General features: G+C 30.4%; 2 protein-coding genes across 4 annotated transcripts; both read left to right on the top strand.

Annotated features, from left to right (window-relative positions):
* Positions 1 to 4,882: 4,882 nt before the first annotated feature.
* On the top strand, positions 4,883 to 12,846 carry LOC100243155 (probable hexosyltransferase MUCI70). 3 transcript variants are annotated; one of them, XM_010653840.3, is made up of 10 exons: positions 4,892 to 5,118; positions 5,466 to 5,501; positions 5,636 to 5,889; positions 6,387 to 6,494; positions 8,012 to 8,361; positions 9,939 to 10,150; positions 10,266 to 10,522; positions 10,642 to 10,820; positions 11,729 to 11,829; positions 12,591 to 12,846. In XM_010653840.3, exons 3-9 carry the CDS (start codon positions 5,673 to 5,675, stop codon positions 11,798 to 11,800), a joined length of 1,395 nt encoding a protein of 464 aa, XP_010652142.1. In that variant the 5' UTR covers positions 4,892 to 5,118; positions 5,466 to 5,501; positions 5,636 to 5,672; the 3' UTR covers positions 11,801 to 11,829; positions 12,591 to 12,846. The 3 variants fall into 3 exon arrangements, with proteins under 3 accessions (XP_002274071.2, XP_010652142.1, XP_019076473.1); XM_002274035.5 differs by lacking the exon at positions 5,466 to 5,501 and having other exon boundaries at positions 4,883 to 5,118; XM_019220928.2 differs by having other exon boundaries at positions 5,466 to 5,889.
* A 1,126-nt stretch (positions 12,847 to 13,972) lies between these two features.
* On the top strand, positions 13,973 to 20,551 carry LOC100255046 (uncharacterized). The gene is made up of 10 exons (XM_002274366.4): positions 13,973 to 14,228; positions 14,582 to 14,698; positions 15,730 to 15,812; positions 17,416 to 17,499; positions 17,678 to 17,753; positions 17,881 to 17,953; positions 19,092 to 19,165; positions 19,732 to 19,825; positions 20,027 to 20,108; positions 20,275 to 20,551. The coding sequence occupies exons 1-9, from the start codon at positions 14,120 to 14,122 to the stop codon at positions 20,091 to 20,093; spliced, it is 777 nt and encodes a 258-aa protein (XP_002274402.1). The 5' UTR covers positions 13,973 to 14,119; the 3' UTR covers positions 20,094 to 20,108; positions 20,275 to 20,551.
* The last annotated feature ends 2,882 nt before the right edge of the window (positions 20,552 to 23,433 follow it).

The raw sequence follows: 23,433 nt of genomic DNA, 5'->3' as shown, positions 1-23,433 counted from the left end.
TCTAGAAATTTCAAAGGATTTTATTAAAAATGATTTTGAATTAATGATTTTAATTTATTTATTTACAAAAAAAAATCAATTTGTTTTCTTCAAGTGATTTGATTTAATTTTATTTGTATTCAATTTTCAAAAAAAAAAAAAAAAAAGCCATCTACACTTATTGTATCAAAAGAATTTATTACAAAATTTCAATTTGGGCAAAAAAATTATTTTTACTTGCTTTTATTAGAAAAGAATGAATTTTTACAATTTTATTTATGAAAGTATTTCAATTTGTTTTCATTTAAGAAAAGTGACTTATACAAATTATTTAAAAAAAATATAACTTTATTTGTAAAAAAAATTTTAATTAAAAATTAATTTTTGGGACAACTTTATTTACAAAATAATTTTTGGACAATTTTTATTAAACAAATAAATTTTTGGACAATTATTATTAAAAACAAATTTTCAAATTCTATTAAAAACAATTTTTTTTTCGGATTTTTCTAAAAGCAATTTTCTGAATTTTTATTAATAAAAAAACTTTCTTATATTAAGAAGAATATTTTAAAATTATTATTTTATTAAAACATATTTACTGAATTATTTCTCTTATTTAAATAAAATTTATGATTTGTTCGATAGTCAATTCTATACACAACAAATAAACATATACAAACAAATATTTACAAAAATAAATAAAATTAAAATTAAATAAAAGTAAGTAATAAAACGTGTACTCAAACAAATTTACGACAAGTTCAATATCTTCATACAATTTTTCGATTTCCACTTTCTTCCATGCAATTTCATGCACCTCGTGTCATAAATTCGTACTCAACGAATGAATTTGCATAATGAATCCATACAAAAACAAAAATAACCCAAAGTGTAAATATAAAAAAATATGTAAAGTCCAAAATAATTATTCAAACCCAAATTCAAACTTCAAATTAGTCCAATAGATTTTGTCAATTAAAAATAGACTCAAATTAATATATATAACCCAATATAAATATCCCCATGTCAATAGCCATAGTGCAAATTTCCCAATTAATCACCAAAATACAAGCACAATCAACCAAATCTAAAATTGGATAAATTAAAATAAATTCTATTAGGCTTAAATTTTATGTCCCATAATCCAAATTTAATTTAATATACACCACAATTATCCTATGTCCAAATTAAATAGTTCAAATTGGTTAAGTCCATATCAAATATTCAAGTCATGTAACAAATTTCACTCATATTATGGGCCTAAAATTCATATCAATTAACAAGTCCATATTAATAATACACATGACCAAAGGAAATAATGTCTCAAGTCCAATCCAATAATCCCAAATAAATAATCAATAAGCAGTAGGTCCAAGTTCAAATAAGATAAATAATATGCAATTAACATAATTTAAATATCTAAAATTAATTATCAAATGCAATATATCCACAAACCCAATTTATATATATATATATATATATATATATATATATATATAAACAATACATTGTAGAGATAAATAATTTATTATAATAAGAAAATAAAAATATATAAATAATAAATATGGAAATGAAAAGCTACCCAAATTCAAAGAAGAGAAGAGAGTAGTAGTGGAGGTGTGGAGGGGGGTTGCCGGAAGTGGCACCGGCAGCCGGCCGATAATCGGCTGACAAGTGGAGCAGTATAGTGGGTTTGGGTGGAGAGAAAGAAAAATAAGAAAAATAAAATAAAAGTAAAGAAAGAAAATGGAGAAAAATGAGGGAAGAGGAGATGGTGCGTGCTGAAGATGGTGGTTGTGTTGGAAGGGAGGAAGAAAATAAAAAAAAGAAAAATGGGGCGTGAGGGTGAGAGTCGATAGTGGTAGTGGAGTATAGGTGTTGCAGTCTTTGGGAATGGAGAAAATGAAGAATGAGGAAGGAAAAAATGGGTGAGAGAGAGAGAGAGTGTGTGCGTGTGGGTGGGTAGTGGGGAAGGTAGGATGAGAAAAGAAAAAAAATAAAAATAAAATATAATAATAATAATAATAATAAAATAAAACAAAATAATATACAAAATAATAAAAACTAAAAATTAAAAGAGTAGTGGATAAATAATAATAATAATAATAAAATAAAATAATATACAAAATAATAAAAATTAAGAATTAAAATGGTAATGGATAAAAAATATCAGAAGATTTAAAATCTAATGACAAATTTTGAGATTTATAATTAGGTTTTGTTTAATTTAAAGTTTATTATTATTTATTAATAAGTTTAACAATTATTACAAATAATTTGAAACTTTAAAATTAGATATAATCAAAACAAAAAATAATATAGAAAAACTGATATATTATGAGTGTGCTTCTCATATACACACAAATATATATATATATATATATATATATATATATATATATATATATATATATATATATATATAATATTTTTATCAAGTAAATAAATTCTAAATCAAGTGAAATATAATTAATAGCTTTTAATTAATTTAAATTTTTTAAGAATAATTTGGAATTCATAAAAATCAATCTAATTAATTACATATTAAATCAACACAATTCATACTATTGTATTTATAATTAATTACTAAATGTGTACATATAATGAAAAACTTAGCTTATTTACATGTTAAAAAATTTAAAATTTATTAGTTTTTCATTGTAAATAAAATATTAGTAAAAATTATTATTTTTAAATTATTATTATTATTATTTATTTGAAAAAATCAATTATACTTTCATGAAGATTGTTAATATCCCTACTTTTTTAACATATAATTAAATAGTAATTTAAAAAAATATATTTATGAATTTATTATAATATTACTATTTATGTTTTACTAAAAAAATATATTTTATTTAATTTATTTATAATTACAAAAATATTTTCATCTTTAATAAGACTTTAATTAAATTGAATTAATATTGTATAAATTGAATTTATAATGTTTTTACAAAATCAAAATAGAAATTATTTTTAAAAATAACCTATCCAAAAAACTTTTTTTTTTTGTTTTTAAAAATAGTTTACCAAACACTCTTATTTTCATAAAATACAAAAGAACTTTTTTTTTTGTTCTTTTAACTTAAAAACAAGTATGGTAAAATATACCCAATATGGTCTTTAGTTATTTAACTTATACTAAACTAGATATTGTTTATGGAGTGAGAATTGTTAGTTATGGAAAAACCATATCATTCACACTCGGTACACTCACAAGCAACTTGTAATCGTATAATTTTTTACTCATATTTAAACAATTTTAGTTTAATGAGGCTACACAAATAATGACTAAGAAGGTGACATTGAGAGTATAAAGAGTACTATTATGTAGGTTTTTTTTTTTTAATCATCTTGGAATATAAACATTTTTATAGTCATAAAAAAAACACATAAGTTGTAGCATTATCAATTGTAAAAATGAAAACATGATAGTTAATCCGAAATGTATCAAGTAGCTTGTCTTTGCAATATAGTTAGTAAATTGAAGTATGAACAAAAAGATTTTACAAATATTTTGTGTGATAATAAATTTGTTATTACATTGACAAAGAATTTGATATTTTAGAATAGAAGCAAAACGTATAAGCATTAAGTTTTATTATATTAGGAAACTCGTAAAACTGACGAGATGAAATTAGAAGAATTTTAGGAATTTGAGAAATATTGAAAATTTTTATTTACTTAGATTTTTTATATTAATTAGGACTGTTGGTTTAATTATAACTTGGCGTCATAGTATAAACATAATTAATTTATTATAAATGTAAGCATGTTATGATGTTGAAAAGAGAAAGAATAAAATACAATGTAATATTATTTAAGCAAAAATATTATCAATGTCTAATCGTGTGGATTGCGAAAATGGAGGTAGCGATCAGCATCCTTTGCAAAAGAGAGATTATTTATTTGGGGAATCTAATATATTATTTATGTTAAATTTGTTAGTCGTAATTGCAAGTGGAATTAACGGAGTGTATTGGCTTTTAGTTTTTTATTTTAATTTTGCCTAGTGTGAATAATATTTTTTATATTTAGGTAAATGTGAATAAATTACAAATTTTAGATCAATATATGAAAGTAGCGTTATGAATATTATTTGATTTTTTAATGTTAATTATAATATTTTTATTATTTTATTTTATAATTGTTTTTATATAATTTTATGTGTATATAATATTTTTAGCATAAATATTTAACAAAAAAAAATTTATTATTTAAAATTAAAGAAGATAAATATTAATTAAAATTAATGAAAGTAATTTGATAATTTAAAAACAATTTTATATTAAATTTAGGGTTATAACAAATTCATAATTAATCCAAGCTTAACCGAAAGATATGAAACAATTAATATGAATTCAACTCAACCAAACCTCTAACTTGAGGTACTCAATCAAAATCTAATTTAATTAATTAGATTGATCATGTTACATAATTCTTAAAATGTTTTTTTCTTTAATTTTTTCTGTATATTTATGTAAAAATAAATTTATATATTTAAAAAAAAAATGATATAATGGGATTTAATGTTTTTTCTTATTATATATATATATATATATAAAGGATAATATATAGTATAAAAATATAATCGGTTTGGGTATACTTAAATTGTTTGAATTTTAGCGCAAATCTAAATTGAGTTTGGGTTAAAAAAACTTAACAAGATATTGAAAGATGATTATTCAAACCCATTAAAATGTCGGATTGAATCAAACTAACCATTCCAAGTTTCACTTCTAATTAAATTTATTGATAACCTTAATAAGTAAAAATGACTTAATTTATTAAATATATTAAAATAACTTATATTATAATTAAAAATTAAAAATTACTTAAATGAAGACAGTTTGGATATAGATAAAACCTTTTTGTCCTCTCCAAAATTCTGCTCTACAGTACAGGGAGCATTTTGGTTTAAAAAAAACTTGAAGGTTTTGCAGAAATATAAAAAAATGAGCAAAAATGACGGAAACAACCGAGCCCGTATCGGCGTATCCGAACGGCACTGGGTGGGCTGGCGGGTTGGGACACGGTGTCACTCACCGCCGATATAGGATCTCCAAACATTCACCACCACTGCCAGTCTGCAGCTGCAACTGCAACTTTTGGGTTCTCAGATCTTCATTTACTCAGGTAAGCCTCCATACATGCCTTCATCAATGCCGTTCCCGCATGGAATTGGTTGATTTCCCATCTGACTTTTGTGTTTTTGGGCGCCCTTGGCTTGATTTCATCTATTGGCTTTGTTAATTTGTGTTGGAAATCAAATCGACTGCGGCTGTGTCTAGGGTATTTTTCTTTCTATCTAGAGTGAATGCTGGTTAATGTTACATGTATCAGAGATTTTTCTTGCAAAACAAAGGATCAAATTAGTGATCTAAAGTCATGGCCTAAATTCCTGAATTATATGTGGAGAACTTAGTGTGTAAGAAGACAATTGCTTTTTTAACACCGAGTGACCTCTGAATTTTGATTTTTAGGTGTATGTCTGTCTGATCTGCGTCTACATAAGCTAAGTATATATGCAGCATTCAGATTTAGTTTAGTTTGTCTTTTTTTATTTTATTTTATTTATTAATTAGTTTGTTGTTTCCTGTTCCTAAAAAATTTCATTGATATGCTTTCCTTCTCCTCTGGAATTATGAAATAGATGAACTGGTTTGCAACTGGGTTTGGGAAGCTATGCTATGATGGCTCTCTTCAGGCACAGTGCTGAATTGTTACCCGAGAGAAAGGATAATGTTGTTATAGAGTTTAAATCTCTCAATAGAAATGAGCACAGGATTCGTCGTGGGAGGAAATTTGGTCGCATAACTAAACAAAGATTCTCAGTTTGGCTGACTGTGCTTGCAGTGCTCTTTCTGATCTATTTGATATTTTTTAGCATAAAAATGCTCTTTCATGGTGAGATTCAGAGATCTTTCTTGTCTTTATCAGTATTCTAAGTCAAAAGTTGCATATACTCTCTATCTATCTCATTAATCAAATTTTATTTTCATCTATGGTGCCAATATTAACAACTGTCTTGCCACTCCTCTGAGTTTGAATTTGGCATAGAAAGACTTGTTGCTCACTTGATAACCTGAACAAATTTTCTCTTTCTAATTACCATTCTTAAACTCAGAGTTTGAGGTAATGTTTTTGATGCACATAACTGAGGGGGCCTTGGATGTGGTTTACCATTATAATGATTATAATAGGCCCCCAAATTCTTTAATTTTTTCATGGGAGCCTTTTGAAACAAATATTGACTTTGGCTTCCTAAGAAACTGGGTCTTGTGGGGACTTATATTACCTTGAAAGCATACCTCCCTCTAGGCTTGTGTTAAAGTGTTATTTATTTTTGTTGATTTGCCTTGGTTACTCTTGTGCAAATGTATGCATGATATCATCATTTTCAGGTAAAATGGAAGGTGGCATTTCAACTTCGATACAAGTACAACAAGAAATTATGGGAGTAGATGAATTAGATGTTTTAAGGCAAGCAAAAAGCAAGCACCGTAAGAAATGTAAGTGTAGTTTTATTCTATTACTGTCCTATGGTTTGTGACCTTTCACACTCTCATTTTAAACATTTTAATTTTGAATTCTTTAACATTGATAAGCAGTTTATTTCTCTTACATGTGACTGTTAGAAGATTTGGAACAGTTTGTCAGCCCCAGATAACAGTTTTGAATTGTTAAATACTTCAGGAAAAACCAGTAACTTTGGACAAACTTATTTTAGTAGCATAAGTTTTTTCATTGAGAAAATGGTGTGCCCTTCCATTTGACAGTGTGAATTAGACTCCACCCATCAGAGAAACAAAATATGACATTTTACCTTTTTGGTCTTCATAGAAATTTCCAAGAATTTACCATGCTGTTGCATTGCCTAAAAGCAACATATTGGTTGCACCATGCACTGACCATTACTATAGTTTCTATCTAACTTCTAACTCTTAAGCAAAATGGAAGAGCCCTGATTTGGGTCCAGAACTTTTTCCTTTTTTAATAGTTATATCATTAGATATGATGGTGGAGGTATTGCATGTGTATACACAATATTGTATAAATATAATTAGAATTTGTGTAAAGATGCAATGCAATGAAATAGAAGAAAATAAAAAATAAAAAGCTCAAATTTTGGGTTTAATTTTATCATATTTGTTTTTAAATGAACAAACCTTTAATAAGTGTATAAAGAAATTGAACCGTATTCATATATTGATTTAATTAGTGCTACAATACAATCTTGATGCAATAAAAAAGTTAAGGTTTCTGTTTTTTAGAAAATGGTAGGGTTTGGAAAACTTGAGAGATATGGGATTTCTATTTTGAAGAACATGAGCGGCAGGTATTCTCATTCTAATTGAAATATTTTTCTGTTAGAACTCTAGAAACAGGGAGATGTAGAAAGGAGAAGTTGGGAGAAACAATGCATGATGCAATATTTTTCTGGAAAAAGGGGTATAATTTTTTTCTTGTAGAACTTGCGGGAAATAGAGATGAAATTACAGTTTTGTTTTCTGAAAACAAGAGGAAGTAGACTTGGTTTTGTTTTACCAGATGAAGGAAGTTGAGAAACAAGGAATTGGAGAAGTAGGGCTAGAGTCGGTTAATTTTTTTGTTATGGAAAATGACATTTTTGTTTATACTTCATTTGTAGTTTTAAATTGCATAGAATAGGTATTTTACAGATTTGGTGTACAAAACAGTTAGGAGAGACAGGAAGCATAAAAATGACTCAACACTTTATGTGTGCTAATTTGAAATGAACACCAGCACATTAAAGTGTAATTTTTTTATTTTAATGCAATCTGCTAACTTAGAATTAATAACCTGCTAGGATGTTGCTCTTTTTGTGTTAATGCATTGGTTTCTTTAAACGGTGAATATATATTGACTGGATTATAGTTGATTAATTTTAAGCTCAGATTACTTGTATCATCTCATTAGTTAATTCTTAAACCTCATCCAAATATTTTGCAAATGAGTTCCTTTGTTTGAACATCCTTTTGCCTTTTGTTCTCTATATATCTTTCAGATCCTCCCTGTGAGGTTGGGCTTTCAGATTCTGTTGATCATCTTGTTGATGCCAAGGATTTTGTGAACTTCACACAATTTTCACTAGATTATATTGACAAAGAAGAGAAACCTTTTGGGAAGAGTCTATCCAGATTTGGAGGACAACAGAGTCTTGAAGAAAGGGAGAAGTCCTTCTATGCAAGGAATCAAACACTTCATTGTGGTTTTGTGAAAGGACCAGAAGGCTCTCCAAGCACTGGATTTGATCTGGATGCAAATGATAAAACATACATGAATACATGTAAAGTTGTGGTATCTTCTTGCATTTTTGGGAACTCTGACTTTTTGAGAAGGCCGACTAGCAAACGGGTAAATGAGCTCTTACATCAACACACATATTTTCATGTTCATAGACATGATAATCTACAGCTTTGGTAAAAAGTTTTTTTATACTGTCAGTTGTAATTCCTGGATGCTGCTTCTTCCATTTGCTATTTTATTGAGAAAAGAACTATTCCTTTCTTTTTAAATTTTTACTTACTTCTCTACATTATATAGGAGATAGAAGGATGAAAAGAGTTAATTATGATTAGTCATAAAAGAGATCTCCAGGATCCAGTTGTTTAAGGATGAAAAGAGTTAAATATGAGTAGTCATAAGAGAGATCTTCTCCAGGATCCAGTTGTCTGTATATTTAACTGTCTAGATAAAGGTTAAGCAGTTGAAAAGCAATAGGCTGGATATAAAAGAGGAGACAACTCATGCAACATATATATATATATATATATATATATATATAGAAATGGAAATTTTTACCTATCAAAAAATATATATAAATATATAGAAATGGAAATTCCATCTCACTTGAGATTCACATTAGTGAAAGATTTCTTTCCATATACAATGAGTATATATGGAATTTGATTTATAATTTGCTTGAGGTCTCTGATCATGCTAAGTGTTAGGGGTGCAACTTGGTCAAACCTGAATCCAACCTAACCTTCAGCCCAATTTTTGCAAAGGACAAGTTTAGGTTGAGCTTAGGCCAAAAGAACCCAATTTAATATTTTTCTATTTATTATTTATATCATATATAACTTAATATCTAATTTATATATTTTTAAATATTTCTGAAGAAAAAAAGGCTGACTTGTTGTTTTATTATGTATTATTACACTCTGCTAGAAAATTAAATAAGTTCATTTTTCCATCTTGTTATTGACTTGCAGAATGTTATTTCATTATTATTTAAAGTTTTCTACAATATAACAATGAGGAAAAAAATAAAATAGAAGGGAATGTTTATAGGGATGGGCCAATCCAACCCATCCTGAGTTTGACCCATCCAACCTGAGCCCAATGGAAAGATGAAGTTGAGTTAAGCATTTGAGGTTAGAAGCTAGTCTGGATCAAGCGCCAAGTTGAGTTCTCTTAAGTTAGTGTTGGGCTTGGGCTAGCTGCCCACCATCAATACCCACTGAGTTGCAGGCTAATTCTATTCCCAATGTTACGAGCTTTAAGTATAATTATACAATATATTTGGTATGGTTTCTTGTATATAAAAAATTGGTATTTTTGTATAAACAAACATATTTTCTAGAATCTTGAAACTATGCGCTGAGAATTGCTTTGTCTTAGAATCTACTGTTTTGATCCACTTGTAAAGTTAGGATTCTTGTTTCTACTCAATTTAGTTGTGTATAATTTTTATGTAAGTTTTCCATTTCATGAGTCCTTCAAACTGTCTAACTCTTTATACATTTTAAAAAAAAATATTAATTGGCAAACAATGCTTTATTTCTTTGTAATAAGAATATGCACGTGGATTAATAATCATGTTTGTTTTGAGACTGCAGTATGGATTGCTTTAATATGTGCACGTTAGATTTGGGATATTATACGTGGTTCTTTTCCTTTAAATGACATCTATTTCTTGTTTGTTGCAGATAAGTGAATATTCTAAGAAAAACGTTTGTTTTGTCATGTTTGTGGACGAGCAAACACTGTCAAAACTGTCATCGGAGGGAAATTTTCCAGATGATGGAGGGTACATTGGTTTATGGAAAATAGTTGTTGTGAGGAACTTACCTTACAAGGACATGCGGAGAACTGGAAAAGTGCCAAAATTTTTGTCGCACCGCCTTTTCCCTTCTTCCATGTAATTCTCACACCATGTTCAAAGATATCTGGTGTATAGGCCCCACATCTTGGACCTTCTAACATTGACAAGCAACTTCTTAAATATTTCTGCTTATTTCAGAGTTTGTTTTCAGGTATTCTATTTGGCTTGACAGCAAAATGAGGCTCAATACTGATCCAATGCTGATTCTTGAGTACTTTTTGTGGCGGATGAGGTCAGAGTATGCTATTTCAAACCATTATGATCGCCACTGTGTCTGGGAGGAGGTACTCCAAAATAAGCGTCTAAATAAGTACAATCACTCGGCCATCGATGAGCAGTTTAATTTTTACCAGTCTGATGGCCTCACGAAGTTTGACCCTTCAGACCCAAATAATCCTATTCCAAGTTGTGCGTGTCATTGATGTCCTTTCTTTTATCACTTTATTTTTTACCTTGTGTTTTTATTTTATCTGATGTATATGTTCCACTGAATGCCATGTGTTAATTCTGTGTTGTGTTCTTTGCAGATGTACCTGAAGGCTCCTTTATTGTGCGGGCCCATACACCAATGTCAAATTTATTTTCATGCCTTTGGTTCAATGAAGTTGACCGTTTTACTTCACGTGATCAACTAAGCTTTGCATATACTTACTTGAAACTGAGGAGGATGAATCCAGATAGACCTTTTTTCCTAAATATGTTCAAGGTAATGTACATGTTCCAAGGAATCTCTGTATAACTTTGGTGACTACTTTATAGGTGTGAGTATTTGTTTCTTGCAATAGGCAACCTCTGGATAAGCACTACTGGAGATTTGTCTTTTTTTTTTCCTGGCTTTTTGTTTCCATAACATAATATGTTTGAATTGTGTTGCTAGTTAAGCTCAGTTCCTGTTTATGATGTCGTTCCTGCATATTTGCCCTAACATGGTTTCAAGCTGCTTAAACAAGGACTCCTAATTACCAAAACTGATATCTTGTACAATGCCTTTTTTTATTCCTTTCTTTCTTTTTCTTTTTCCTTTTAAGAGAGAAAGAAGTTCATAGATCTGTTTTTTTTCCCTTTATGATCATCAAGCTTCTCTTAAAAAAGTGAGTGGTGCCTGCTTCTTTTCAGTAAACTCTATGCAAATTGCATGATGATTATTTGTTTTTTTTAAATCATTTTTCATTTCTGTGTTGAAGTTACTCGCAAATAGGCCCTCAGAGTATTGATGGAATTAGAAAATTATTACTTTAGTGTTGCTAAACCTATTTTTTGAAATGTATAAATATATGGGACCTAGCTTGGTACATGGGTTAGAATTTCTTCTGCTGGACTTGCAACAATGTGAAAGGCTGTTGTTCAGCCCCACAAACTAATATCACTATTGTGGCATTAAAAGTAGAAGGCATTGTTTTCTATTTTACAGATTTTTTATTTTAGGCCTTCCACATAGACATGTATGGATTTTGGGCACTTATACTGGGGCAGCTCATTTATTTTTGAGGTTGTAGTCACATGCTGACATCCAATCCAAACTATTAGTATCATTGATATACAGAATAAATAAGGTGTATACATAAATTCAAGTGGTTTGTTAAACTTCTTTTGTTGATTTTTAATTTTATGCAGGATTGTGAGCGCAGAGCGCTAGCAAAGCTATTTCGGCATAAGGCGGTGCCTTCACTTCCACCTGCTCCTTGATCCATTGAAATTCTTTTGGCGTAAGCCTGGTAAGTGCTTTGTTATTTTTCAAATGCCTTGGGAAGTAATGTGTGATGAGTTTATTTCTATTAGGGTATGTTTGGTTCCCATAAAATTTGGGAGAAAATGTGAGGGAAATATAAAATAGAGAGGAAAAACAGAAAGAAAGAAAAAGTGAAGGAAAATAAAAAATAAATTTAAAGTCAATAAATTATTTTTATATGTTAGTTGAAACTCATTTAACTTATTTTAACTCTTCAATAGAAAGATTAAATAATTTGAAAATACATAAGTTTCTAATTAATTTTAATTATATTTGACTTATTTATTTTATTTTATTTTTAATTTTTCATAGGACAACTAAACATTAAACAATCATTTTCCTTAACATTGTTTTCTTTCTGGGAACCAAATATAACTTTGGTGTCCAATCATTCCCATGTAACTGAACCATATTTGATTCCAGCTTTGAAAATAGCAGGCTTCCTTTGCTAGTCTTGCAGTCTGATTCTAGTTGTGATATGTAATTGTATATTCCACCTAGATCTATTTGGCCAGATATTAACCTAAGCTAAAACCATACTGGTCACCATCTCAACTCAGAATGGAATTGAACAAATTTTGATTAGCATTCACTCATGTTAATCCCATTGAGGGTCTCTTTGTTGGGGCTCTTTGATGTGCAAGTACGGCCCCTTGTATTCACATTTGGGTTCTGTATCAGTTGATCGTAGATTATTCGGGCAGCAACTTCTGAATTATAATGTATTCAATGTGTGTTTTTGTGCAGTAAAATTAAGGGATGGCGTGATTCTGGGCATCTTATCCAAGAACTCATACGTGTGCTCACCTGGTTACTCATGTATCAACGGTGTATTTTCTTCTTGTTTTCCAATTTTGCCTAATGAGAGGTTACCTGTTGTTATAGCTTTCTTGGTTATCATTCAGAAACTGATCATGTATAAAAAACCAAAACGGTGATTAGATACTTGTACAGAAGTGGAAGTAGTTATGAAGTTCAACTACACAACTGTGGATTTTTTGTATGCCTGAATGTGTGCATAATCTTCCCTGACATTGATAAGCTGGCCATGATGGTGTTTATGTAGCTGGTTTTTTTTTCATCAAGCAGAGAACAAGAACCAATGTCCTACATGGAAGGGCTCAGCTTCAAAATATTTCCAGGAGAGTAGTAGAGACAACATGGATGATATTACAAGAGACAAAATCTGATCATCATTTCGGGCCAACTCAAATTTGATTAAATGCATACCAAAATTCACACACAAATAAAAAAAAAAAAAAAAAAATCCTTTGCAAGCTTTTAACCAAAGTCATTCCATCCGCTATTTGGCCTAGTTTTGGGCACAAGCAAATTTTCCGTGTGATGGATAAATAAGACAAAAGAAGAAAAATCAAGTTAGCCCACAAGAAATTGAATGCCGAAGTTGGGCTTAATCTTTGAACACATGATCAAAGAATGTGAAAGTTGTTGCTGTTTGTGAGTGTTCATGAAATGCATGTGACTCTACTCATTATAAATAGTAGCTCAATGCCCCTCAACAAAATCAGACCAAGAACAATGTGTTATGGTTGTCAATGTCGAATGTGAGAATTGGAGGAAACTAAATAGATTGCTAATCCCATTATTCTGGTTTAAGCAATAAGCACTTTCTATTTAGTTTCCTCCAATATCTCATCTCTGGCTTTCACTGTTGTATCCTATAGTACTCAGTCTCACCTATTTCTTGGATTGCCAAGGTTGAATATGAGAATTGCAGGAAATTGAACAGATTGTCACTTGTCATCAGTGCATCCTGTTCAGTTTTCTCCAATATCCCGTTTCCGACCTTGAAATGCTCATTTTCTCTCTCAGCAATGAAATTTTGTTATGGTTGGCGCTTTTCACTTTCATAAGCTGATATTGTATTCCATTATCAACTCTCTTTTCTGGTTATTTATTTATTTATTATTTATTTGTTATAATATTATTTCCAATGAATAATTTATAATAGTGATATTTATTTAGGAAAAAATACAAAAAAAAAAATAAAAAAAAAATTTTGAGATGATTTACAATTGTTTATAATATCTATTATCTACACATTTATCATTATTTAACAAGTCGTTAGCAGAACATTTAAAACCTTATTTAATATACATCTACAAAGAGAATTATCTGTTAATGTTATTGAATCGAAGTAGAGATAATGGGCTGGAGATGATGATGGGCTTTGTATATTTGAATATGAAAGACGGCCCATGATGGTACACTCTTGAGCAGCAAGCAGTTTGTTTGGTGTCCGAGAAAATCAAAGCATGGAGGCTTGTGTAGCTAGATGTTCGGATGGCGTGTTCTTCAGATGCCTTAATCGTTTCAATTTTAGGCGTTCTTTCAAGCCAATGGCGTCCATCCATGCAGCCTCAGGTTCTTTATCTCCTTCATCCCTTTCCGAGAAAATCTTAGGGAATTCACTTGAAATTTTTAAGACTATAATTTCATGTCTTTTTGATAGCCGAAAAGCAATGTTAGGCTTCTTTCCTTTTTTTTTTTTTTTTTTCCTGATTGGAAGTACTTCGTGCTGCTGCCATGTTGGTGTACAATTTCGGAGCACTAACATGAGCTGAATTGATGATTCTTGACCTTGGCGTATCTTAGTAGGGGGTTATCGCCACTAACGTGCGCCTGGGAACTGGGGTGTTTCTTTTCCTGGTAAAGTTGAGCAGGAGGATGTTTAGGATAATTGTGAGTAAATTCTGTTGCCTTGTGTTGAATTGTAGATGGAGGAAGGTGGTTTAACAGAGCATACGATGGATTGTTGTTGGATGCTGGGGGTACACTCCTGCAGTTGGCAAAGCCTGTCGAAAGCACTTATGCCGATATTGGCAGGAAATACGGTTAGCTTAAAGATTTTTATTATTCATTTGGTTATTGAAATGCTGAGACTTTTGCATTCTACCTAATTTACATGGAAAGCTAAACTTGCCATACCTGTGACTGTGTTGTTCTTTTGAACCTAGAACTGTACAAATTGAATAAATCGTTGCATTTACACTTCCAAAATGAGAGCAAAATCCCTACTTCACAGGAAATTAAAACTGGCGCCAACTGTTATTTTCCCCTATATTTTCAAATTAGCCTGTCTCCCCATGTCGGATTTGTGAGTTTGGTGAGTGGGATATTTTGTGAACAATGGCATTTTCCATATGATATTTATGAGTGTACAGATTTTATTATTCTTGGGTTCCACCATCTTTTGAGACTCTCAGGGTGCAATTTCAAATCACTGAGAGCCACATTTACTTGTGCATTGGTTTTCTCAAAGAAGTTAAGATATTTTATCTGCAATTAAGCGTTGATTATTTGCCCTGTTGCACAGTTAGTTCCTGATGATATTAGTAGTTAGAGTTGTTCAATTGAGATGATTTTTGGGCTTTCAACCATGTAAGAACTACACAAATGATTAGATGATTAGATCATTCAGTGCTGAGAAGGGGATTTGTTCCCTATGTTCTTTCTTCAAATTTGTTGCCACCTTTCTGCTGTTCTATCAGATTTGTGCTGGTCAAACCTAGTGTTTTCTATTTAGTTGAGTTTCTTAAAGTTTCATTTTGTCATGTTTCTTTGTAACTTTTCACAATATTCTGTTCTTTCCTTCCTTATAATTAGTAGTTTCTAACATTTTTATTTTTTAATTTTTTTTAATTTTTTGATAGTTAAATTCTTTGTCCCCATTGGGACTTGAACTTGGAACCTCCCTCAAACCCTCCCCATCCCTTTACCACTTGAACCAGGCCTCAAGGGCATTATTAGTAGTTTCTAACATGATCTTCCTAAGCGTAAATATGGTTCCACTGATCATAATAAGCTACCTTACCTAGTTTATATGTATACAGTATATTAACCTATAATTCTGAAATCCTTACAGGTTTGACTGCAAGCTCAGCAGAAATAAAGCAAGGATTTAGGAGAGCTTTTGCTGCTCCATGGCCTGAAAAGCTTCGCTACCAGGTCTATGCTCCTATCTGTTTCATTGCTTTCCTGGACCAATTATGTTGGTAAACTATGTGTTTGTGTGCTGTGAAGTTTGGATTTTGATATTTTATTTATTATTACTTTAGATATATATTTATTTTGCTGCTATATATAGCCTCTTAAATCATTTCCAATGATTTCACATCTTTTGTATGATTCTTCAGTATCCTTTGCATGGCCTCATATGGTCCCCATATAAAAAAGTTAGTTTTTTCCTGATGCACTGTTCTGAGTACAATTTTTCACAAGCCATGAAAAGTTACAATATTTATTCACAACACAGTCCCTACTCAAAGAAAATGGTTGATACTCGAACTGCCTGTAGGACCATGGTATATTTTTCACCTTAAGAAAATGAATGTAAAATGCTAATCTGAAAGAATTCAAGTTCTACTAAGTCATCCTCCAAAGCCCTTGGGCAGAGAGAGGTTTATCTAAGTAACTAAAGAAAGAGAGCAAAGAAAACTTGAGGTAAGCACATATATGGTGTGTGCTCCTCTCTAGGTTCATATTATGATAGGTCCTTCATTCTAAAGACAATATTCATCATGCTTAGCCTTTCTTGGGCACAACTTGTTGTTTTTTGATAACATATTTTAATTATTTTCAGTTGTTTTCTAGTGACTATTTTAAAAACTAATTATACAAATGTGGAGAATAATTGAAATAAAGCATTACAAATGAAAGTTATCTTTAAGAAAACATTTGAAAACACAGAAAATAAGTTGAGAACATTCCGAGTTTCGAAATATACTTTTGTTCTAGAAAACCTTGGAAAACTGTTTTTAAAAGCAGTTTTCAAAAAATAGTTTTTGAAAATAGTACTCATTTGTTTGGGAATTCAAATATGGAAAATAATTTTCTCGGCTTATTCTTTGAGAAGGTGCTGTATACTTATATACAATGCAAAAGCCTGTAAAGTATTCTCCAACTGTCAATTGTTGCTCGTGACACTCTACAAAAGGTAATTGAAAACACCTCAAAATTTGTTCTAAAAAACAATTTGTTTTCAGCATAAGTTCTGACAAGACCATTTTCTGTTAAAAGTTTGTTAATGTTAGAGAACTGTTTTTTTTTCTAAAGAACAAAATATTGTTTTCAAGAACAATTACCAAACAAGCCCTTAGTTAATCTTCAGACAAATTTGGTGGAAAGCTGGCTTCTGACTACTCCATTGGTTTCAATTGAAGGTATTCCAAAACAGAATATTCCTCAGCCATTACCTCTTCAATGAATCTGCTTTAAAGCCAATGTGATGACCTCGAAAATATTTTTAATAAGAAATTATGATCTCTTTTTCCATAATTATGTTTACTTCTGTGTTAAATGAGATTGAGTTTTGCACCATTTTTGTCCCATGTGAAATGAAGCACACATATTTTTGTAGTTACTTTTATCTCATTCCTTAGTAAAGATCTGCATCATGCTAAACTTCAACTTATTGCTCCTTTTCATTTGTCCTTAACTGTCTACCCCCCCAAAAACTAAAAAATTACTGGCTATCTAAACAGTGAAACCAGTCCTTATCCACAGAGCTTTAACTGGACTAACCCTATGGTTATCTTTTGATTATTGATAGGGTGATGGGCGACCATTTTGGAAACTTGTCGTTTCTGAAGCCACTGGTTGTGCAAATAATGATTATTTTGAAGAAGTATATGAGGTAATGTTTCTTGATACCAAACTGTTAAAAAATGCTTGTTTTCATCAGTCAATTATGATGGCACTTTAATTAACAGATAAAAAAAGCAGCACTTAGATATGAGTGCTGGATTGATTGATCTAACCATGAATTTGTTTTGAACCATTCTTTCTGAAGTCCTAATTGTTGCTTTTATTAGTACTATGCAAATGGTGATGCATGGCATCTTCCAACTGGAGCTTCTGAAACAATGTTCCTTCTCAAAGATGCTGGAGGTCATATTCATCAAGTATTCTCCTTTATCTGTTATGGTGTTTCTAGTGATAATTTTGAAATCCAATGCTTGGGAATAGTTTGTATGTTGCTGTTTTTTTATTTCTAACATCGTGAATAGTTGCACAGTTAAGCTAGCCGTTGTATCCAACTTTGACACCCGCTTAAGAAAGCTATTGAAGGACCTCAATGTTTTAGATCTGTAAGCATCTGTGCCTTCTGTTTTTTGTCTCTTACTTTCATTAACATGGGATAACTAGGTCTGGCCTTCTGGAAGGCTAAGGATTCCTTTCTTTAAGAAGTGGAATTTTAATGTTTCTTCTGCTAGTTGAGCTGTTGGATCTTCCTGCACATTAGACCAAAGGTGAACTGCCTGAACCATCAGTCGGACCACCTAAACCGGCAGACCTGTTGATTCTTCAAAAACTGGGCTACCTTTTGTTTTTTTCCTTTATCTAGCATGCAAAACATATACAGCAGCCACTAGGCTGGTTGTTGCTTTAATATTATAGTGATGTTGTATTATTTTGAATTGAATACTTGTATGTTAAGATTTATAATAATTAAATATACTATTTTAAAACTTTTAAATAAATATAGATATTTATCTGGTAAAAAAAAAAACTTAATTGTTTTTAAGATCATAGAATGATATAGCATATCAAATCAAATTAAATCATAAAATTTTATTTCATTCTGGTATAGTAAATCATAAATGCTATATACTTATACTGTTTAATAAACTTAGAAATTTTAGTACATGTGCATTTTATCCCTACCATGATTTAATCTATTAATATTAAAGCTAGAAATATGAATTTTGTTTTAACTCTATCTATTTATTTATTTATATTTTGAACTTCTTAAAATCATTTTTAATTTGTATAATATATGAATTCTACATTTATCATATCATAGTAACATCACGATTTGATTACAGTAGAATCACTAATCCGACCAATGAACTGGGAATTAGTAACTTTTCTGGTTTAGTAACCGGTCCGGTTTTGAAAAACATTGGGATGTGTCTTCTTATCCACATAAATTAGTTCTTTTTTCCTTTTCCTTTTATCTCTTTTTCTCCTTTCTTCACTCTTATTTCTATCAAAGTCTATATGCCTGAAAGAGCACCTTCTTTGGAAGTGTATACCATATTTAAAAAAAAAAAAAAACAAATAGTTCATGTGCTTGTATACAAAGGACAGTGCTGCCAGCTTGTGTGCTTGTAACCTAAGGACAGTACTGCCAGCTCTTGTGCTTGTACCATTAGGACAGTGGTGGTAACAGTCCATGCATGTTTTAGTTTAAGATATAAAGGATTTCTCTTGATCTTGGTGTAGGTTTGATGCTGTTATCATATCTTCAGAGGTTGGATATGAGAAACCAGATGCAAAAATATTTAAAGCTGCTTTGGGTATGAGTTTTAATGCCAAATTCTTTTCCTACAAACAAATACAGAGGATATTTACATTTTTTTTTATGATATTCAGTATTCACCTTAAATTTCCCTTTCATGACTGGTTTGGCTGACCATTTGTGCATGTGTCCTTTCTAAAACTTTTGAGGAATGGGTCCAAACTTTTGTTTCTTTTGATGTTGCTCTTTTATTTATTTGCGAGAGGTTTGGATGGTATAATAAAATGTGTTCTTATGGAGTTTAGTTTTGACACTAATGCATGCTTCTAGTTCTAATGCATATTCTTTTGCATCAAACTAATAACCTCATTCCAACAAAAATGAAAAAGGCTGCCACCCATGTTTGTGCATGCCCACCGATATACAAACATTTTTTTTGTAATAACCCATGGAGAACATTTCCTTTTGTTAACTATCAAAAGTTACATTCTGAATAATCTACAAGCTTGAAACACTCAATTCTGCAATGTAATGCTGTCATCCCGGCAACTTGTGTAAAAAGAACTAATTCTAAGATAAAACACCAAGAATATGTTTTCCTTTTAATGTTTGGCAATGTTGTAGATCAAATTGGAGTAGAGGCAGGGAAAGCAGTTCATGTTGGAGATGATCAAGAGGCTGATAAGGTGGGGGCTAGTGCTGTTGGGATTGATTGCTGGTGAGTTTATAGCATTTATCTTCATGTTGATGTAATTATGCCCCCTGTATTTTGACTAAAAGTGCAATCACAAGTCATAATAGAAACATGCATATTAGGGAGCCTCATTTTCAGCAAATGAGTTGACCTACATAGTCTCCTTTCTTGTTATGTGTCAAACCAGTGAAGACAATAAGACTTACTATTCATGTACACAAGCAGGTTATGGGGAACTGATGTAAAGACATTCTCAGACATACAAAAGCAAATCCTCATTTCAGAGCATTAGCTTCTAAAGAATTAGGTACTTGCTGTATTTATAGTTTGCACTAGTTGGTTTTTGATCTTTGTTACACACTGCATACACCAGCCCCCTGCCCATACACTTTAAAATTGGCTTTGATCAACAACTTCTTTGATGTAAAAAAACACTCTGGTCTGACTTTTGCAATTACTAATATGCAATGCAGGATTGGTGGTTTAAGTGATTGCTTGAAATAAGTATTTAAGGGACTGAAAGGGTGCAACATGCAATTTATTGGCACGGTAAACTACTTTCCAAAGTGGAGGACTTTCACGGGTACATGTAATGGAGTTTTTCAATTTTAGTTTGAATTCTGGATCTGACAGCATGAGTTCAATCACCCTTGTGCAATAAGAATTGTTATAAAAGCTGGAATTTTATTTTGGATCATTGTGAATGCGATGCACTGCTGAAAATCAATCAAATAATTGATTCTTCCTGAATTATGTGGTTCTTCGGATGCTTCCTGGTTTATGTAATTCGAAAGTTACTTATTAAAAAAAAAAAAATGTAATTCGAAAGTCACGTCTTGATAGTTTCCATGGCAGGCCCATGGTAGATTAGACATGTTTTCGCACCCAACATGTCGTAAGCTGGACAAGCCTACACAATTTAGGTTTACTCTTAGGATTAGAGAGATGCTAAGCCATTCAATTATTTAGAAGCATTTTAGGGCATTCCATAAAAATTAGATTGTTTTATTTTAATTGGCATAGCACAAGAAGCCATAAGCTGCGACTCAAAATTGGCCCCTCTGAAGTCACTTTTCCCTCACCTGGAGTATGCCAACATTAAGACTGCCAAAAACCATCATGATAGTTGGATTGTGGGATTAAATGGAGTTGTAATTGTAATGCCCCAAACCCAATTTAGGGGTAAAATCGTAATTTAGAAATTATTAATTAATTAAAGTAATTTAATAAGGGTAAAAAGGTCTTTTCGTACTTAAAACCCCTATATATAAATTATATATTTCCTAAATTCTCTATTCAGAAAACCCTTTTACATAGAGATCAAAAAGATCAGAGAGTATAGGGTTGAAGGTTTAGGATTTGAAAATCAATTTTTCAGATAAGATTTTTAATTTTTAAATTAATATTTTATATTCGTTAATTAGTTTTAAACACTTTAGATATTCTTTAGAATATCTCAATTTTGATTAGAGTTCTTTTAATTAATTTCTAGGTCAAAAAAATTAAAAATTTATGAACATAGTTTGATTTATTAATGGAGTTCAATAAATTTTGATTATTCAAATGAATAGATCTAGATAAAAAAAAATTAAAAAAAAATTATATAGTTTTGGATATGAAAATTACATAAAATTGTGAGTATAGAGGTTAAAAGTTTTGACTTTAGAGAGGAAAAAAAATGATGAAAGAAGTGTAGGAAGGGTTTAACATGTTGAAAAAAAAAAGAAAAAGGAATTGCATGGGGTATTTGTTAAGTCTCGGTAGGAGATTTAAATAATTGTAATAATAGTTTAATGCAAATAAATATTCTTAAAAGATTTATTTTAGATAAGTTAGAAAAAAGGAAATAAATTATTGTTTAGGAAGTTGAAAATGATATTGGATGGTAATAATATTAATATAGGAAATTAATTAGGATCCCTAATACTAAATAAAATATTTTTAAGATTGTCAAATTTATATATTTAGATAAATAATCAATAATCAATATTGTGTATGATATTATGTTAGGTGAGGAGAAATTCTTCAGAGTTAAATACTTCAAGATTTTGAGTGCTTCTTTAAGGTAAGGGAAATTAATGCAAATTTTTATAGAAGAAAATAATTTCCTTTTTATATTGTATTTTGAAAAGTGTAAAAATATTATTTTTATCTTTTTGTATGGATCAAATATGTGTTTTGTATGGAAAATATATTTAAGAATCTTCTTTGTTTATTTATGAAAAGTGAAATTTTTTGGAGATATGATATTTTGTTTTGCAAGTTTGAATTAATGAAATAAAGTGTTTAACTCTAGTTCCTATGGCCTTAGTCAATGGGTTATAATAGTTGACCTTATGGCCCTAGTCAACGGGTTACAATTGTTGACTTTTGGTTTTGTTCACCTTAAATGAAACAAATTTGAAACTAGTAATTCATTTGTGAATTCCCACCTAATTGGGTACCATTTGTTATTTGATAACCAGAGTAAGATATTTTGAATACATTTGATTTGGTTTTGATGAGAAATTGTTTTGAAATGGATATGAGAAGGTTTTGTTGAAAAGTTTGAATATATTAGTATTTCGAACTCAAAAGTTTTTTATGAAAATAAGTAAATGTTATATTTCCTATTTGCAAGCACGATTGAAAATGTTTGATCCATGAAATTGTATTGATGTTCCTTATTGAGCTTTAAGCTCATGCCCCTTTGTTGATAATTTTTCAGGTACTTTCAGTTTGGGCGAGAAGTGATGGCTAGGCTGGGGAAATTTTTCTTTGTTAGGATTTTGGTTCAAACTTTATTTTGGACATTGTTTAGATTTTAAAATTTATTTTTCGTTTAAATTATTTGAATTTGGAGTTATTTGGACAATAACACTCTAGTTGATGTGTTAGTTTTTTTTAAAAAAAGTTGACGCTCAGAGACTTTAGAATTTTGTCCTACTACTCTGAACAGGAATTTGGTAATTGGTAAATTTCTTTCCAGTTACAATACGAATGTTTGTGTCGTTTCCAATTTGAGTCTTTGGGCTTGAGGTGTGAAATGACCATCATGCCCTTGGAGTGGGTTTTGGGGTGTGACAGTAACCATTCTCTGATCTAGTAGATAAATCTCATCCTCTAAACAATAACAAATTTTGAAGAATAGATTGCTTTCAAATTTTTGTAATTCTCCACATTTCTATAGAGGTGAGGATATCCATTATGACCCTAAAAAAGGCATGTTATTTCTATCAGGAAACCTAATTTCATTAGCAAAAACTGTTGTTGTTTCTATTAGTAAAGGCAATTTCATGAGCAGATGAAGTTTAAACGGGACTTGTAGATAAAAGGCGGACAATTAATATTTTAACCCATGATTGTGTTAAGATTACCCATGCTTTTGATAACAAATAAGGCTTTTTATCTCTCTCTCTCTCTCTCTCATCAATTTGATATCAAAGTTCATACAGACATTGTTGGAAGCTGTTGGAGTTTTGAAAATTGACTAGTGATGATGGTGAAACAATTAGTATTAAGCAAAAATAGCTTAATAATTTTACTATTTTATATTCAACTCTAAACTAAAAAATTCAAGATGTGTAATAGCTTGCAAATTGGAAAGAAAGGAGGCTTATTATGATTTAAATTAGTTTTTCTTTTTTATGTTA

The sequence above is a fragment of the Vitis vinifera genome, chromosome 1, assembly GCF_030704535.1.
Source record: "Vitis vinifera cultivar Pinot Noir 40024 chromosome 1, ASM3070453v1".
Classification (NCBI taxonomy): domain Eukaryota; kingdom Viridiplantae; phylum Streptophyta; class Magnoliopsida; order Vitales; family Vitaceae; genus Vitis; species Vitis vinifera.
Note: the sequence above shows the minus strand (reverse complement) of the source record. Positions and strands in the feature narration are given on the sequence as shown.

Coding starts and splice junctions, on each gene's coding strand:
- LOC100243155 (XM_002274035.5), top strand. CDS start 5,673: ATGATGGCTCTCTTCAGGCACAGTGCTGAATTGTTACCCGAGAGAAAG. Junction 5,890..6,386: donor CATAAAAATGCTCTTTCATG/GTGAGATTCAGA, acceptor CATCATTTTCAG/GTAAAATGGAAGGTGGCATT. Junction 10,151..10,265: donor CGCCTTTTCCCTTCTTCCAT/GTAATTCTCACA, acceptor GTTTGTTTTCAG/GTATTCTATTTGGCTTGACA.
- LOC100255046 (XM_002274366.4), top strand. CDS start 14,120: ATGGAGGCTTGTGTAGCTAGATGTTCGGATGGCGTGTTCTTCAGATGC. Junction 14,699..15,729: donor CGATATTGGCAGGAAATACG/GTTAGCTTAAAG, acceptor AAATCCTTACAG/GTTTGACTGCAAGCTCAGCA. Junction 17,954..19,091: donor GACCTCAATGTTTTAGATCT/GTAAGCATCTGT, acceptor ATCTTGGTGTAG/GTTTGATGCTGTTATCATAT.